This window comes from Venturia canescens, chromosome 6, assembly GCF_019457755.1.
Source record: "Venturia canescens isolate UGA chromosome 6, ASM1945775v1, whole genome shotgun sequence".
NCBI classification, from domain to species: Eukaryota; Metazoa; Arthropoda; class Insecta; order Hymenoptera; family Ichneumonidae; genus Venturia; species Venturia canescens.
Window position 1 is genome coordinate 11,470,478 of NC_057426.1, and position 18,686 is coordinate 11,489,163.

Below are 18,686 nucleotides of genomic sequence, written 5' to 3' on the forward strand. Positions count from 1 at the left end.
GCGTATGTACAAATCAACGCCATCGGCATTCGTGATGTCAAGTGTTGGCCGACGAATTATCTGCATATCACGAGTATTTGCACAACTCCGAATCAATTCGATAAGCTAATAATCGATGAAATATTTTCAAATAAAAAAGCGAGGGCGTATGCAGCAAGTTTTTGTTTCGGTCCGTAAAAGAAAATATTTTGAAAAAAAAAAAACGTGATGAAAAAATGCCTTGGCCGCAAGAAACGCAGTGCAGGGAAGATGACTTAATGAAATTTTAAACATCGAAAAACTCCGGTAAAGCCGGCTACATTTTTATATGGAAAATTATGCAGGCTTTCGATTCGTAAATTTCGTGCAAACGCAACGCTCTGAAAGTTGCTTTTTTTCGCTTCGCGATACGCGCATGAGAGTCAATCAAGCTACACGAGGTGTGCGACAAAAACTAGGAATTGCCTACCGCCGGGATAACGGGGCCGGGAGGATAACGCTGTTGAGTAGTTGTCGCGCGTCGGAGCGACATTTTGATAGGTGAGCTTCGCTATGTGGGTTACGTATAGTGTCCGCGGCAACGGAGAGGGCGGAGGGGGCGCGCGGAGTCGATCAAATCATCGACGCGATATTGATTCGAGCGCTTTCTATTGATATTTTCATGTATATGAACGCGGACGCGGAAAAAGACGCAGCGAGAGCGTAGAAAAATATGTGGACTGAAAAAGCACCGGCGAGCGCAACCGGAGAATGAAAGATCCTGCGAAGGGGGGAAGGGCGAGAGATTATGGCGAAAGAAAAATGTTGCGTCGATCTCTCGCAGTAACCAGTATGTGCATCGACGTTTTAGCACCCCCCCGCGCCCCTATCCAGCCCTCCAGCGGATATGACATCTGTAGTTGGCTTTTTTCAATTTTCTTGTTCTTTTTTTTCACGTGCGTCCGTTAGAGAATGGGACAGGGAAAAGCAAAGGCACAGCACGGAGCGACACGCGATAAAGGAGAGGCTGGCATATTTTATTTGTACGGTGGGACGCGATGTAGAGACGTTTGAACAAAGAAAAAACGACATCGATATATTGTCTAAAGCCAATTTCGTTCAATTCAAAATGGACGCAAGCGTTTTTTCTATGTTCGATAAATATTTACATAGAGAAAGCCGCGCGGCGGGGCGCGAACACAGGCGCATCGGGGGGTAGGTGGTGTGGACGGAAGAGGGAAAAGCGCGCGTTTATCAATATTTGTACATTCTTGAAACTGCTGTTGCCCGATTTTAGTGGATAAAGCAAACATCGCGATGTGTCGCATAACATGAGCCGTGCGGAGAATTCACCGAGGCAAGAGCACAGCATGTGAAACGAGTGCACACTTCGTGTGCACTCGCATCGTAACAAAGGGACACACGCGCCAAAAACTATCAAACTTTCACAATCCCTCTCACTCGCTCTCTTTTCTCTCGTCTCTCTGCTCGTGCTATTCTTTTTTTCAAATCCATTTTCACTCCGAATATATGTGCCCAAGTTATTTTTTGTCTCGGCCTCAAGGCGATGTCAAGCGAATCGAATGGCCTTATGCACTCCGAATCGTTCCATTCGCGATAGATTCGGACCGCCTGCTGCATTAACTATTCAAAATGAAGAGAATACGTTTTCGAGAAATATGATGAATTGGAGAACGTTTGAATATTGTCTACCGGATGAAAGTACGCCAAGATCATTTGTCGAAAAAAAAAAAGCATAACACGAATGTAGTAAGATGAGTTATGCGACTATATGATGGATGACGAGGCTTTCTCCGAAGTAACGATACATTTTCGAGGATGAATATATCAGAGAAACGAAAATAAGAGAAACACACGTAGTAAAAGACATCGCGAAAGGGAAATGCGGAGGCACATTTTATACATTTTTTTTTCTTATTCTTCTTCTTCATTCCTGCGAGAGTTTTCTTAGCAGCAGAAGATGTGCGAGTTTGCCCTCTTTGAGGAAGAGAGGTGGCGACAGAACAGAAGCTATTTCTTCCGTCTAGCGACTCTATACGCAGTATACGCTTTCATAGTTTTTGCAATTTTCAAAAAGCTCAGACGTGAAATACGCTGCTCGGTGAAGCCGAGCTCCGAAAAGTAACGAGATTGCGAAATTTTTGTGGTTTTCAACCTCATCTTTGGAGTTTATGCGTTGTTTTTTTGTTTTTTTTCCCCACTCTTTTTATGCGTGACAAACAAATTCAACTCACGAGGATGACGAAAAATTTACGACCTCCAAATGGTGGATTTATGTTGATTTTTTTGTCTCGGGCCGCCGCGAGAGCGTGTGCAAATTTTTCAACAACCACGTGTAGGTGGTGTGCAGTTTAAAAAAATACGGAGGAAAGAGGCAAACAAAAAGGAGGGCGTAAAATATTTCCATAAATTTATTTGTATACGAGGCTACTTATCACAATATTTAAATATTTCCGTCGTCGGGGGCGTCCGGGCGATGAAATTTCCAAGGCGAGATGCTGGATCAGGGTGAAAAAAGCGCGTCGCACGTGACGTCACAATATTCAAGATGAAAATTGAATATCGGAACGTTTTTTCCTCAGCCTCTCTTTGGGCCGGGATAAAGCAAAAAATAAGACATTAAAGTGGAAGAGAAAGAAAAAGGAGAATGAGAAAAAGAATGGAAAATAGTACGGGAAGAAAAAAACGAGGCGCGGCGAGGAAAAATCTCGGGCAAGAATAGCGAGAGGACAGAATCCACTTGAGCTAATAGAGTAAGAGCGAGCAAGGAGGGAACACTTTTTAACGCTAAAATAAAATCCAATTGAATATCAGACATGTTGCGAACGAGAACGAAAACGAGAGGGCGAGGAAGAACGATCGAGACAGGTATAGAAAAGAAAAGTCGACGAGGAAGCTTCCTCTTTAGCAATTGCAATAAAACAATCCGGGCAAAGAAGCTTCGAGATTGCATATATGTATATATTTTAATCTACAAGACCTTCCAAAACTCGTAAATATACTCTAAAAAAGACAAAAAAGACAAAATAGCCAAGAGAAATTTCTCCAATGGTGTGTACCTTTGCGACCTAACTTTCGTAAAATATCATTCAAAACCGAGATTGTTTTCGATAGGGAGAAGAGTAAACGGAGGAAAATGGAGAAGGTTGATAGTGCAAATTTTCCTAAATCGACGGAGCGCGTGGGGGTTTGTAGATTTCCGATTGATCACAGCGATGTTATCTCAAATCAGGAAAATTCTCGGTAGCTACTTGAGCAGTAATCAGTTCGAAAATTCACGATTCCTGCTTACATTAGTATTGACTTTTGAAAAGGTGTGTATATAAAAGTCCCCGATTCGTGAGAGGTAAAGAGATTGTAAAAAGACGAAAAGATAGAAAACACCAGAAGCAACGTTTTAGCAATGATGGGGGGGGGGGGGGGGGGATAAAATTAACAAACCAAGAGATAAAGCAAACGAGGTGAAAAGATAGGTAAAGAGGAAACTGTGGGGTGGAAGGGAAAGACTGTAAAAGCTTTCGAGGAATCTGAGAGCGCGTCGCTCTCTTGAAAATTCATGACGCAACGACGCACGCGGTGCGGTACACGCGATGAACGAAGAAGAAGAAAAAAAACCGTAGGAGAGATGTAAATGCGTGAGACGTTTGACAAAAAATATATAACTTCAGAGTACTTTCGAGCTCACCATTTTCTCCGTATCCGCAGACCAAACAAAGGGGATCAATTTTTATTTCTCTCCCACCAGTCCAACCTCACACCGGAGCTCTTTTATTCTCATTTTCGTCGCGGGCTCGCGAGCCACATACCACCTCTGATTTACCGTACCACAACTTTATAGGCTCTATCAATAGTACCGCGGTTGACACGAAAAACACCCCAAGGCTAAAAAAAAGGAAAGGTAGCAATGGGGCAAGAGGAGGAGGAGCAGGTGAAGAAGAAGGAGGAGGGAAGAGTCGGTTCCGCTGGAATGAAAGCGCTCACGGTTGGCCACGGGAAAATTCAGTAACCTGAAACTCGGGCTATACCGTATACGTACAGCCAACGAGAGAGAATGAGGAGAGACGCGGAGAGAGAGAGAGAGAGAGAGAGAGAGTGTGTGTACCCAAACACACAGTCCTCTCATCACTCTTGGTCCTGGGTCATTTCTCTTTTTCCCCTTCCTCTCTCCCTTCCTTCTCGCTGCCTGGGCTCTCGTTTCCTGTCTCTCCTTTATAACCTACGTATATCTATATACGTATACGGATAACCTAGAAATGGTACAGAGAGAGAGTTGTATGCGGTACGTAGTTATAATAGCGAGGGAACAGTTGGCCAAAAGGTCCTTCTCTCTACCAACCTACGTTAGTACAGTTTCAGCATATTATACGCTCGACTGATCCCATTGCTCCGGGCTCCGCGTCGTCGCTTTTAGCCTCCTAGCCCCTGGACCTCTTTCCTTTTCCACTTCTCTCCTCTGCCTCCTCCTTCTTCGCTCTGTCTCTCTCTCTTCCTCTCTCTAGACGCATCCACTTGCTCCGAAGCGGCCCTTGTGCCTACCCTTTCGAGAACGGATAAGAAGCTTCACAAAGGAGCTTCTCGCCCTCTCGTATCCGGCTCGGCAGACATATATTCCACGCAAATCCAGCGTATATACATATATTTCATTTGTCATAGACTCGTATTACCAGATGTAATGTTGTACCGAACTCTCCGGGCGCGGAGTACTGCGGACATGCACGAGCTCGGAACAAGCGTATTCATTCGACATTTAGATGAAAACTTTGAGGTTAAGTGTTGTCCCTTTTTTCTGGTGCAGTTAGTATATATAGTTTGAGGAATTGAATTTGCATTGTTTATTCGATTATGACAACGGGAATGACGGAGATGGGTTAAGAGAGGCATTTGCAGTGAGCAAGTGTCGGGATAAAGTAGTACCACCTTAACAGGGTCAATATTAAGAAAACTTTCTAGGGAGATGAGAAAAAGTTGTAAGCCCGGGTTATTGAGGAAAGTACTCGTGAAAAGGTAGCGTTTTCGTTAGGTGTGAAGCGCACCGCCGGGCGAGATTCGAGGTCGTTGAGCTCGTAAAATAATTATTTTTTTCGCACGCCGAGCACAAGTGGCTGGTTACGAAAGGGCCTTCGCTCCTTCTCTCCATCCTCCTTTGCAGCTCTCCGCTCGCTCTTTCTCGCTGCTCGAGTGAAACCCCAGGGATCTCTAAAAGTCAGGGTTAAGGTGCTAAACCGCAAGCAGAACACGCGAAGAGGGGGTGAATTAGTTTGAAAGGGCTAACGAATGATTTGGCTCGAGTTGTGTAAACGCAGGAACAGCCTTCAATTTTTTTCAAAGTTACCGGCTCATGACGAAGGCTCGTGGCACGGGAATAGACAGAAAAAATCACAGTCACGTGTCAACTGTAGTAGCGAGGAAAAAAAAAATAGTGAGTTACGTGCAAGAAAATTAGGAAATTGCTGGTAATAAGATCGCGCAATCCGACACGACTAGTACGGAACCCTCGGAAAAACGAAAGTTTCGAGTAAAACGAGACATCTGAAGAACGTCAGGCAGCAGAAGAGCTGACTGTGGAAAACTCAAATTGTTTCTCACTCGAAATAACTTGGGAATGTCAGACACACGGCTGTGCACCTCCAATATAACCGTGAAATACTGTCAATAACGCGGTTGCACAGCTGAATATATATACACATAGCAGGTGAATGATCAATTATTTTCAGCTTAATGTCTGTCTTATAGTGAAGTATAAATCGTTTTAGCGCATATAAATCGATTAGATATTCGAATACAAGATGAAGAAGGGAGCTTGACTGAGCCATTTTTTGAGTGACAAAAATAGTGCTCAAATGTTTCGTTGCCATGTAATTTGTCACTTGATATCCGACGTGTCCGAGCTCCCCCTGCTCCGAGCATCGCACATGGGTATACAATAAGCAGGGGTGAAAATAGAGTAGAGAATTGTCACTGGTGAGAGGCGGTTAGTCGACATTTGTAAAATGTAATTTGCGGTAATTTTGGGATAAATTATAGAGGCAGCGAGGAGCAGCGAGGCTATGGTAAAAGGGGTGAACTAGATAATCGCACAATGCCCGATCGCGTGGCAGGAGAACTCGATACCCTCGACGCTAATCATAAAATCCGATTGGAATGCTAAATAGCGAAGGAGATATTGTGGCTCGGCAAATTCACAAACTAATCGGCCAAAATCGATTTTACGAGATACACATATGCGTGTAGACGGTCACATGTACAATATGCATATGTCGCGAGCCCACTATCGCGCTCATAGCAAGAGATAATATCGTAAAACTACTCGGCGATGGGTAGGGACTTTACCGAATTTCCAATATCGCCTTTCCAATGGCCCCGAAAAAAATGTCTTCGTCGAGAGCCGCGAGTGGAGAAATGAGAGAGACAGAGAGAGAGAGAGAGAGAGAGAGAAAAGAGAGAAAGGAGGAAAGAAAGAAAGAAAGAGGGAAGGCTTCTGGGACTTTGAAACTCGGGGAATTCGGTAAAATGCTGCTTCCCTGGATTTTCTTAGCGAGATGAGCTTTGGAAGGTAGTATCAGCGGCACCTGTATATACGTATACGCGTTTGCGGAGAAAATGCCCGAGTGGATAATTAAATTGCAAAAGCCTGCTGCAGCGGTAGGAAGATGCTCGTAATAATACACAATTTTGTATTCCCGGTCTTTTTCTTTCCCTCCATGTGTCTCACCAGGCATTTCCTCGCACACTCTTCGTCTTCATTTTTACGAACGGCGGAAATGCCGTATTAGAAGCGTCAACACAAAAGCCCCAAAGGAACAACGCGCGAGTGTATAGAGAAAAGGAGAAGAAAAGTGGACGAATTTTCAGCAGTGTTGGACCGCGGGCGTCGACGACGTCGAGCGAGGATTAACGAATTTCAAACACGGAAAGTCTGGCCAATGGCGGTCTATAACACTTCACCATCTACCCTATACGAAGTACATGTATAAACCAATTTTATCTGTGCAAGCAGAATACTCCTATCGTCTCGGTTGAGAAAATCATGTTTTTTTGTGCTAATGCAGCTTCGTACGTTTCAACTTTTCGCGTTCGAGAACCCATTCGATTTTCTATTCTCCTGTTAAAATAAAAAATTTACATAATCATTACTTAATAAATAAAATAATACCTTCGACAGCTCGTGATATTTTTTCTTCCAGATTTCAGATTGAACAATTCGTTTTTAAAGCAGAAAAAAAAACAAGTTTTCCCCCTCATATTTGACTCTTTTCGTTACTTTTTGTCTCCGTGTCTTGTCGATTTCAGATAAATTCATGTCCTTTAAAAATCTCGGTAGTATAGGAATAAATGACCGAAAACAGAAAGATAAATTGAAAAATGGAGGAAGAAGAGAGGAAGAGAGGGCTAAGCATATCCATTTTCTTCAAACGATCAATATCGAGTCTTGCAGACAGAGGACGCGGGGGATTTCTATATGTACTCTCTGGAAGAGGATGAAACAGAGGGAAAACCGTATCAGAAATCCTGATTTCGATATTTGCATGAATAAATAGAATTTATTCATAGAAACGTTTCAATATACGTCATTTTCTGTGCCTCTCTCGAGCCCCGCGTTTTCCCAATCTCTCTGCTCATTCCTGTGTATATATCATAAGCATAGTTGGAAACGAAGGATCTCCCTGGCGGACTTGGCCATCCGCGGGGTTCTGACCTCAAAAGTTTGAATGACCAGGAATATTCCGCCAACTGTAATATCCTGAAACACCGACAGAGAGAAAAACCGAGAGAGCGAGGGAGGGAGGGAGCGAGAGCGAGAGCGAGAGACTGATGAATGGAAACTTGTCCAAGTTTTGCAGCTAAACCATGCGAGAGAAATCCTCTCCGTACGGATGCGAGCGAAGAGAAAAGCGGGAGAGGAAAAAAGGAAACGGAGATGAGACGCTTCGCTTATTTTCTTCTATTTACAGTTGATCGTAATTAAAACCCGGAGCTGGGCCGGGAGAGATATTAGAAAAAAGAAATAAAAAAAAAAAAAAAAAAAAAACGAGAGAGAGAGAGCGAGAGCAAAAGTTACAACGTAACTCCAGAAAAAGTGAGGAATGAGGGTGTTAAAATTTGGCAAATTCATTGGTACGATGGTGCTCTTAGGCGCTTACGTAAGATCGAGGGTGAAGAGGAAGAGAGAGAGAGAGAGAGAGACCCGGAGGAAGGGAGCGCGTTGTTTCACTTACACAAATCTCGTCGCCAACTGTAACTGGATTTGGGACTGCGCGAAAACATGTATCTTGTAGCACTAGCGGCGGTGTGTAGACTCAGCCAGTGAACAATCCTCTCCTCATTCTCTTTCCCGCTCTTTCTTACACAAAGATCTTGTATCCGTACGTGTGTGTGAGCGAGAAAGGAGGAGGGAAAGAGAGAGAGAGAGAGAGAGAGAGAGAGAGAGTTTCAGGATGCTGCTACATTGTGTTTTACTATTGCTGCTGAGCAGCCGCACCTTACTTTCAAAACTCCAACCCCTCTCGTCGAGAGTAGCCGTACATTTCTCTATCACCCTGCTTGCCCTCTCCCTCTCTCGCGCTCTTCTCTCTCACTTTTCACCTAAGTGCAGCGCCCCTAACGGTTAACGATAAATCACCGTTGCAGTACCCGAGAGCCTCCTTAACCCCTCGTCCTTTCTCGGCCCCCTCCCCTTCTCCTTTTCGTGGGCTCTTTGAGGCAGAAGTTCGCGCACGCTCGCGCGCGCACGGCACAATACACATACGCAGTCAGATATATAGAGCGTCGATACACATCTCGCGGGGATAACTCGTGCTCGTGAGCGCAGTTAAATAAATAGGACTGTTAAAATCATAATGGACTCTTGGCGTGGGAAGAGCGCGCGCGCGCGCGCGGGGTGATTGATTCGCTTGAAATTTTGCCAACTAACGTGCACTTTAGCGCGATCCCGCGTACCTTGCTCGTGCCTGTATATACAAGGTGAGGTAATAACTATTAGCACCGGGAATATCATTGCAACGAGTGTACTGCTTGGGAATAAACACGCGCACGTTCACTTTTCACAAAAATTGGAGATATATATTTCCAAGTGTGCGAGCATCGCGAAATGACGCCCGCGTGATGTTGAACCATTTGATTAGAAAATGCGTTGCTGCTCAAAGACATTTTCAGAGTCGAGTAATCTGACCGAAGCAGCACACTCTGCGAACGATAAAAAGTGGATTTTGAAGGTCGTTCAAAATCGAAGCGTGTATACAAAAATTGGGGTAATTATTGTAGACGGAATATGCATTTAATCGAGTAGTATCGCGTGATTCGTGTGCATTTTAAATTAATCAACAAATTTTTGTTCGATAAATCGGACAGGAGAAGCTGGTCTACCGTCTGTTCGTTAGTGTCAATTGATTGCTCTCTTAAATTCTATTTCAACCATGTTTTCTACGGTATGCATTTGAAATGAATTTCTCGGATGTGCCAATTAATCGGAGTAGAGAGCGCGCTCTTTGTTACCTCTTCTTTGTTTCGTCCAACACACCCCCACACACACAAGCACACGCGTATATACGAGGGCGTGCGGGAGCAGCACGACCGGAAATAAAATTGATTGAAAGCGTCGAATCATGAAATGAAATTGCGCCATGGAATCCTTAGCCACGAGAGAATTGTTTGATGCGAGAGGACCTCTTTGCTTTCAGATACAAATCAAGTTCACGGCTATTTTTTTTATTTTTTCTGTTCCGGACGTATACAAAATCTGGAGCTTATCGAGGCCGGGGGGGGGGGGGGAGGGGTAAAGAGAGAGAGAAAAAAAGAAAAGTAGGCAGGAAATAACGTTCGCATTCGCAAATGCACGTTGATACAGCTGAAAATTAAACTGGAACAAAACACACGCTCCTCTACATTCGATTATTTATTGTTCGTTTATTTATTTGCTGACAGCGTCAATTGGGCGGGAGGAAGAGGAAAGGCTGAAAATTAGGGAGGGGGAGCCGAAGGGAAAAGCGGCCCGGGGCAGATACGCATCGGGTAATGATCCCGAGAGGTTTTCGTCGCATCTCCTCGCCAACGTGAGCTACCGCCAAAGCTACCAGATGGAGAGTAAACGAGATAGAATATGAGAGGGGACCATATTGTTGTTGCGCTTTCAGCGTTTATCGCCAACTAAATTAGCGACGACATATTTTATGGGCACGTCGATGACAGGGGCCGGGGGAGGAGAAAGGGGGCTCGAGGGTTGGGGTAGTTTATAGCTAGCAATGTTGTATAACGCTGGTGAACGTTGAAACGGTGCGAGGCAGTATGCTACGCGGTAAATATCGCCGTGCTGTAGCCTGGCGGAGTCACCAAATACACTAAATATACATATATAGGAAAATTTACTGTAGGGCTTATATACGCGTGTACAGGGTGTCCGAGCTTCTCGATAATGCGAAATTCAATCCTGTGCAAAGTATTCTATCGTTTTCCCGATCGGATCTCAGCCCGAGCAAGTATAAATTCTTTGAGCTGGCTCATCCTTTTATGCGCTATCCCGGTACGGTTAAGGAGGGAGCTCAACAGTGCGAGACCGATCCCGTGGAACTCGCGGTGGTTTGTACGGAAAGCGAATTGACGCTCGGTTGTAAGGGGTGCAAAAAACAATGGGGTTTACAGAAGTTTGTTGTCTTTTATAGGAGCGATTTTTTTTATCTGCTTTCAAAGTTATGTCGTAGACGATTGAAAATTCGCAGTGACTTCTCTTCCTTGGTCGTTTGAGGCTTAGGAAATCTGGTTCCTAATTACACCGAGTCCGAGATGTGTTCCAAGCGGCAAGGTGTCAACGTTTTTAATTAATGAAAATTCATAATGAAGCCGCGGCGATGATTTCACCGCCGTCGAGTTTGAAATTCAAGGAAAAATGAAGATCCGCGCGGCGAAGGGTCGACTCGGGACACCCTGTAAATATATATATTTGAATATGTACACCGAGGGAGACTATCGGAGACCGAGGTAACTGCCATGACGCTTAATAACGAGTGTATGCAGCGGGGAGGATGCGCGAGGGAGCAAGAGAGAGCGAGAAAGGGTGCCCATGGAGCTTTACAAGCTGCGACTAACAAGCTCATTTGCGTTATGGGCGCTCTCCGAAATCGCCTCGAAAAATCAACGAGAGGGAACAAAACGGTGGCGTGTTCGAGTCTCCCGGAAAGCGATCACAAACCAAACAATCGTCGACGCAAAACGCTTCATATCCTTCGAAACGAGAGATACGCAGCCGGGCTCTCTGCTGCGCAAACGGAGTATTTGCTACGGTTTCGCCTGCGCGAGTATAAACCTCTCCAGAGGGGGTAAATTTGTTCGTGCTCTGCGCCCAGGTGTTTCCAAGATGCGCTCCTCTTAATTGGGATCATACCCCGGACACTTATGACGGAGTATACAAAGATATGCGGCGCAACCACTTTTCAATGCTTCGGTAAACGGATGAAAAAATAAATATGCTCGCAACTTTCAATTACAATACAGTTGCACATTATGCTTTCATACGGAAAACCATCCAAAAACCGCGTGTATAATAGGAAAAAATAGACTCAACGTTTATGAGAGATACCGAAAGGAATACGACTGGCATTTTTTTTTTTTTTTTTTCCCAGAGATTCAGAGGGGAAATATCATTGTTCGAGGTACTAATAATCACCAAAATATCGCGATATCGAGAAAACCTCTGGATATATTGTTTTCCACTCGAGGATGAGTTCTTTTGAGAATCGAATGAAAAATTTGAATTTCCAACTGGAGAATAATAGACGTCCAATACCGAATAGAAGCGGTACATATGAGAATAGTGCATATGCAAACGCGGACGACTGATATCTGAATAAACTCGTACAGTTTAGAGTTTTTTCGGTTTCATAAACATGAAAATGGAATACTGTAAAAATAGTGGTAATCGATCATTTTTCGATAACATATATTTCGTAAAATCTACTCTCATCAAATTTCGAGTTTCATAACAGTCAAGAGCGATACCTGTATCATTTTGGAACAGGTTTACGTAAAAATCAATCCTTCGCGTAAAAAAAACATTCTGTACTAGTTGATATTAAAAAGTAGTTTAAAAAACAAATTTATAACGAAACGTTGTTGAGCGAATACGAAAAATCGTGGAAAAAATGCTGTAAAGTAAACGTACATTTATTCCCCTCAAACAATGGCTTCGAATGATCTAAATTTTTATACAAACAGTCTTGGGATAAGCGAAACTTGGAAAAGCATGAATGGTTGAATACCCATAAAAACACATTTTCGAATCACTTTTCAACGGATTCACAGTAAAAACTAGTTTTGCACAGAAAAGATCAGAATTGAAAGAGCAATGGAAAGCAAAACTCGCGTACGAGAAAAATTGGTTGAAAACAAAAATTTGTATCAAGTCCTCGGCGAGCCTCTCGGTCGCCATCGTGCCAAGTGACTCGTCCGAATTTCATCGTCACCCGCATTTTTGCCTCCCGGAATTTTGGTGGCATTTCCGGGGGGTGGGGGGTTGAACAAACTCGATATTTGTAAAATACAAGATTAGCAGCAGTAGAAAAAGTATAAAAGATTTGAGTTCGACTTACCGATCTCCTGGTTGGTGATTATCGCATGATTTCGTTGTACGAAAGTTCCGAAGCAGAGAGCAAGTGTGAGAATGATGCGGCGAGGTAGCAGGGGTCCGTCGAGGAGGGCGAGTTTCGCGGTCTTGCTGAAGGAGGCGCCGATCCCGGCGTTCTTCCGGTTCGTACACATTGCACCGTACAAGTTTTCGTTTGTTTGTTTCTACACGTTCGACAGAGGCGCGGGGGGTCTGTATAACACGAGAAAACGAAGATGAGGCGTTGACAATGGGGCTTAACGACGATACGAGGATGTGGAGAAAAGTACTTGGAACGAGGGCGCCGGGCCTCTTGACTCGACGAAGCTTTCCACTGGCCTGACTAGAAAGGGGTGGCGAGCGTGGTGAAAGGGCGAGAGAGGAAACTCTCGCAGTTCCTCAGTGAATTAGTAGCTCGTGTCTCAGTCTCTCCGTCGTGGAATACGCTGGTAAAAAACAAAGGGGTCTTCGCCCCCCTTTTCGCACTTTTCTCGGCCACGGTGTAACGCCCACTCGAGGTCAGACTCTCATCTCCCAATTTGAGCGGCAGAGCGAAGCTAGCCAGGAGGGAGAAGAGTGGCTCTTGTTCTTGCTCGGCGTGTGCGGGGGCTCGCGAGCCTTCGTGTGTACGAGAAGCGGAGTTCTCTAGAGAGAAAAAAAGTGTTACATGCTTGAGGTCCGTCGCACTCCCCGTTACTCTCGTAGTTCCGCGTTGTTTCAGACGAGGATCTCAGTGTGACCGGGGTATACACTAAAAAGACGATGAGAAAAACACTGACACAGGGAATAGGGATACGCGGAGGTAGAGGGAGGCACGCACGAACGAGCCGATGCGGCAGCTCGCCCGCTTTCTTCTTTTACCGCGGTCGACTCTCTTAGCCACGTGCTTCAACTCGACGAGGCTCCCGGCGGCAGCCGTCAGCACTCTCGGGCCCTCACGGGCTTCCTTTGCGTTGGGCTTAATTGCGGAGGAGTTTTCCGCGAGCCCTCCTCCCTCCGGCAGCCCCTTTCCCGGAGGTGGAACTCTCAGCTTCAAAACCAGCAGTCTCCGGACTGCCTGCGCCGGTGGATGAGATCTTCCGAATTATTTTCGCGGCCCTCGTCGTTGCTCCGGCGCCCCCTCGCGCACAGAGTTGCTCTCCCCCTCCCCACGAGCCTCCGGATCAGCCCGCAATCCCCGGAGAAAGGAGCCCAACCCCAAAAACTTGTGTCACTCACTCGGCAAGTTCCACTTGTTTGCACCACTCTGTTGCGGGGAAGAGAGACAAAAAAAATGGAAAAAACGAGAGCCCGGACAAGGGTCTATCCGTCTGTCTGTCTCGTGGCTCTTGGCGTCGGGGACTCTTGGGGGCGCGTCGCAGCACAGCCGTGGGTGATTGGCCACGACAACAGTGATGACGACGACGACGGCGACAGCGACGGCGACGGCGACGGCGACGCTGCTCTCTCGCCGATCTGAAGACGAATGTTGCTTTAAGTGCGTGACTCACACGCTCTTAGTATACGTTTATACATCTCGAATACACAAAACCACCACTTTTATTATACATCATGCTGTCGGGCGATATGTGGCCATCTATTTTACTAAGAGAACACTAGCAGAGAAAAAAAGCAAACGACAAAGTGTACACGCATGCACAAGAAAACGCTCCCTCCGGCACTGATGATGAATCGTTGCCGAATGATTTTTTTTCATCGATAAAAGCCTCCGAAATTAATAACTTTTTCTCAATTTATCAGCATGCAAAAGAATACTCGATATATCAAACAAAGCTGCACACAATATATATTTGAGCAAACGTTCGCGGTAGGGCTCGTTACGCCGTGTATTACGTTCTAAATAAACATTTGAGTGTATATGCGATCAATTTCACGCGCGTATCGAATCCAACATAAATAAGAATGTTTATGAAGACGTTAAAACGACTGTGATCGTCGTCGTACTTTGGATGCTGAGTAAAAAGAAAAAGGTTGTTATTTGTTCGTGTTTGTACGCGCGTCGTGAAATTTGTGCCAATATAGTGAATAAACGCGAGTTTGTATTTGCGCTCGCCCCTCGCGCCTGGCCCGTTTCGAAGCTCGGGGGCACGATTAAAGGGATCAGAAGGCCGATATCGCTCAAGAATTATCCGATAAAAATAGGATTTATCCCATCTCGCGCGGAGCTACCTAAGGGGTTATACGTATATTGAAAGAGGAGGAAAAGAGGATGAGCGAGGGGTGGGGGGAGGGGGGGGGGGGGGGAGCACCACAAGCCAAGAAAGTTTCGAGGAGGATGGTTGCGCGCATCTTCTAGCACACGCCTCGAGGATCCTGAGAATGTATAACGGATGGATAGATAGATGCGGAGAAAGAGAAAGAGGAAGATGGTGAAGCGTATTCGAAAGATCTTTGCGTTTCGGTACGGGGATGCACAGTCGTAGACGACAGAGTCGGAGAAGTCGGCCGGGAGAGAGTGAGGAAAAAAAGGAAAAAACAAGAACGGGCCGCGAGAGGTGGGAGTTGGGAGAGCGTGCAACTACAGGTATATATTAGTGGCTCGCGACTATATTGTAGCGTATTGAGGCAAAGATCGAGATAAAGAGAGGAGAGAGAAAAAGAGAGGGAAAAGGGACGCCCCAGGGATAAGGATATGAGACTCGAGAGCACACACAGTGCGGAAGAAAGAGCCGAGAGAAACTCTTATATACTCCTCACCAACTAGAAGGAAGTGGATCTTTTCTTCGGGACTTTAGCCACTTTTGCAACTCTACGATTCTTCATCTTCTTCCCTGCTATGACCCCACCTCCCTTGCGCTCTCTCTCTCTCTCTCTCTCCTTATTTTTATTTCTCTTTCTCACGTTTGGTACTTTCGTGAACAGGAGGCGCCCTCTCGTTTTCCACACTTATTCGCTTTCGCTCGTATGATCAATCGCGAGACCAAAAGGCCAATGCTGGGGGATACGGAAGAGTGCGAAAATGGGTGGAGGAAGAAAACGATCGAAGCAGTGCGAGGGTGGCCGTTGCGAGGGCTTTCCGAGGCCTTCGTACACAAACACGAAGCAAATGATAGTCAAAGCGTAAGCGACGAGATATATTTCAGGGACAGTCATTTTTCACACTCTTAGCTCCCCTTAATGGACAAAACGTTGTTCATCGCGGATGAGCCTGGGAGAGAGAGAGAGAGAGAGAGAGACGCGTGCGTCAGCTGAAATAAAACTCGAACGCGACCAGAAACGAGGAACAATTTCTTTTGCAAAAGGAATCAGCGAGCTCCGTGACTTTGAGCATTATCCAAAGATGAGAAAAATAAACAACGAAAAAGAGAGAAAAGGCCGAGAGAGAGAGAGAGAGAGAGAGGGAGGAAAATGAAGGAAAAAAATAAATAAAGTGCATGAACGAAAAAAAACAACGAGAGGGAGTGGAAGAGAGATGAAGAGAAATGGAGTCTGTGCTGGGGCTCAACTTTTTCTACCCCTCGGAGCAATCGGCATGATGAAAAGACGAAATATTACCGCAGATCGCATTCGTCCAAGATTGTGGATAATACCGAGTGTATACGCGCGTGGCTACGTACTTCTATATACATATAATTTCCTTCCAGTGAAATATCCGATTCCCGCGCGGATCTCAGACATTCCCTCGATTGTCGCAAGCTCGTTTTTATATATATTCTGCCTCGCGTTTTTTGCTTCCTCGACTTTTTGCTCCTTTACAACGAAATTCGCTTCTCTGTTCTGATTCCAATCGTAGAAACTTCGCTCCACGCGCGCCCGTACTTGCAGTTGTGAGAAAAGCTGCGATTTTGCTCAATTTTTGTACTATTTTAATGTGTTTTTTTTTTGGAATGACATTACACAAAATCGTTGAAAGAAAAATTTCAAGCTATCGATATTTACGTGTATGCGATGCCGTGTACAGTGCGTTAGGAAAAACGTCCAACTGTGAGCTACTCTTCGGAGCAGAAGTCTCACAGCAACGAAGAAATTAGTAAAGCGAAGCAAAAGTGGAGTTGAAGTTATCGGGAGTGCCCGTAAAAGCCCGCGAGGGTGTGTACGTAGAAACTATGAGAGAAAAATATTAGCTTCGGGGACTCAATGAGGCCGAGTGATTTGCTTGTAGCTAAATCGAAAAGCAGCAGCATAGCCAATTAGATCGACGAGTGGCGACACGCACGTTTCTCGTGTAGTTCAAAGTGCCTTTGGTAGATTTGAAAACGAAATAAAATTAAATAAACGTAAGTCGAATTTGATCGAAGTAAGATTTGCCTCTTGTGCTTACAGAAAAATAATTTTATCGCAATGAAAAACTCGCACCGTTTTTGACTGCATTTTCAATAAAACGATTTTTTGTCAACGACGATCATTCGAGTTTGACAAACACAGAGGTTTGTGCCGAATGGCTTTCGATTTGTTCAAACAAATAACTACGGAATTTGAGGTTCTTTTGAATGCTTGTCTCTTCAGATACGAGTGCTCTTGAAACGACATTAATTCATATGAACGTGTCAACATTTTTTGACACCAACTTTCAACTGATTTTCAATTACGTCGCGGCGCGTTCCAAAAGTCGAGAAGTTGAGTCTGCAACAGTCTGCGTAACATGGAAAAATGATAACCGTTAAGTACCTACAAGGAAGCCTCAATAATACTCATGAATAAGGCATCGGAGATAAACCCGGAGCTGAAACTTTTTCACGCCGGAATCGCGAGAATTTATCAAACCTGTGAATTGCAGCTAAGAATTTTAAGAGCGTCACATGTACAGAGGAAGGAAATAAAAATAACAAAAGAGCAGGCGAATACGCGCTCGGGAGAGGAGCGCCATATTTTTTCCCAGAGTTGGTGAAAAATCCATTTTTCCCCTGGTATCCATACAGGGAGCCTCTGTAATACGCAATTTTCCCCGGACGTCATTCGATTATGCATCAATTCCCGTTGGTGGGTGGGTGTTCGCGCGGGCATGAGGCGCGCGCGCGCGCGCAAGGAGGAAAAGGAGCAGGTAGATAGGCAAGCTGCTTCGTCGCGCATCAATTTTTCTCACCGTCGCGATCGTGGATCGTCGAACGAAACCGGGGGGTAGACACATTTTTCTCGTAGTCGTAGAGCATCCTCTATTATCTATCCGTGCGTATGTACGTCGCGAGTATATCGATATACATTATTTTGAATGTATACGTGTGTATACGAATGACTAAGCTCGTGCGCACGGGATATTCGAGGCTGACTGTATTCTGCTCGGGGAATCCTGGTCTGTCAATTTTCATTTCACTTCCTCGTCCTCGCAATAGGCTATTAATATTTATTTATTATTCGTAATGAACTTTATGGAAATAAATGGTCTCCGCGCTATAACGTACGGAAAATCGAATATAACAAAATGGATAAAGGAGTAACAAAAAAAAATGACATGCTCCAAAAACGATCGATCTTATACTCGAAGCGCCCTTTGTCTTTGGGCACTCCGAGGACGGGGTGGGGGATCCCGTCGAGACTGCAAGTGCAAATAGGGCTGCTGTTGCACGACTTTCGCTTAGTGCGTCAATACGCCGTCACTCGCTGAGAGAAAATAAGGGGGAAAAAATCCCCATAAATCGGAGTTGTCACATCGACGCTGTTGTCGTCGTAAAGTGACGAAAAGCGACAGGAGGCAACCCCCGGATTTCCCTTGAAACTATCGAGTGGATTATTTTATATAAACTTCAGGCTACTCTCGAGCATGGTTAAGTGGAGCCATATATATATAGACGTCAAATAAATTTTCTTTTCTCAATGATAATATAAAATGCTAAATTCTTCGAGGTGCAGCAAAAGTCGATTGGATGAAGAGGAATAGCGTTCGAGCCCTGAAACGCCAGTACCAATATTTTTTCAAATTCTTATAATATGACCGCAAAAGAGAGGTAAAAAAGCGCGTCTATTATTTTATTCGCGGGTCGCCCGCTGGATTGTTACAACCGCCACATTTCTTTCTTTTTTTCTTTGATTCTCGTTCTACCACGACTTCGGCCATTTCTCTTGTCAGCGTTTCAATTAGCCCACGTTGTTTCGACGCTGCTATAGGATAATTCAATTTTCTACATATTCGATCGTTTTTTTGGCCTGCTTTTTTTCGCCCCTCTTCCCTCACTTTCGA

The 18,686-nt window shown here is 44.9% G+C and overlaps 1 protein-coding gene across 8 annotated transcripts in view; it reads right to left on the bottom strand.

Annotated features, from left to right (window-relative positions):
- Positions 1–18,686, bottom strand: part of LOC122412002 (nephrin-like) — a 142,957-nt gene that overhangs the window by 102,239 nt on the left and 22,032 nt on the right. For 6 of the 8 annotated variants that reach the window (XM_043421187.1, XM_043421186.1, XM_043421194.1 and 3 more), the window contains one exon: positions 12,558–14,026. In XM_043421187.1, the coding sequence (XP_043277122.1) occupies positions 12,558–12,726 (169 nt within the window). In that variant the 5' untranslated portion in view covers positions 12,727–14,026. Of the gene's footprint in view, positions 1–12,557; positions 14,027–18,686 lie in introns of those variants that run through there. The other 2 variants (XM_043421188.1, XM_043421189.1) reach the window with 2 other exon arrangements.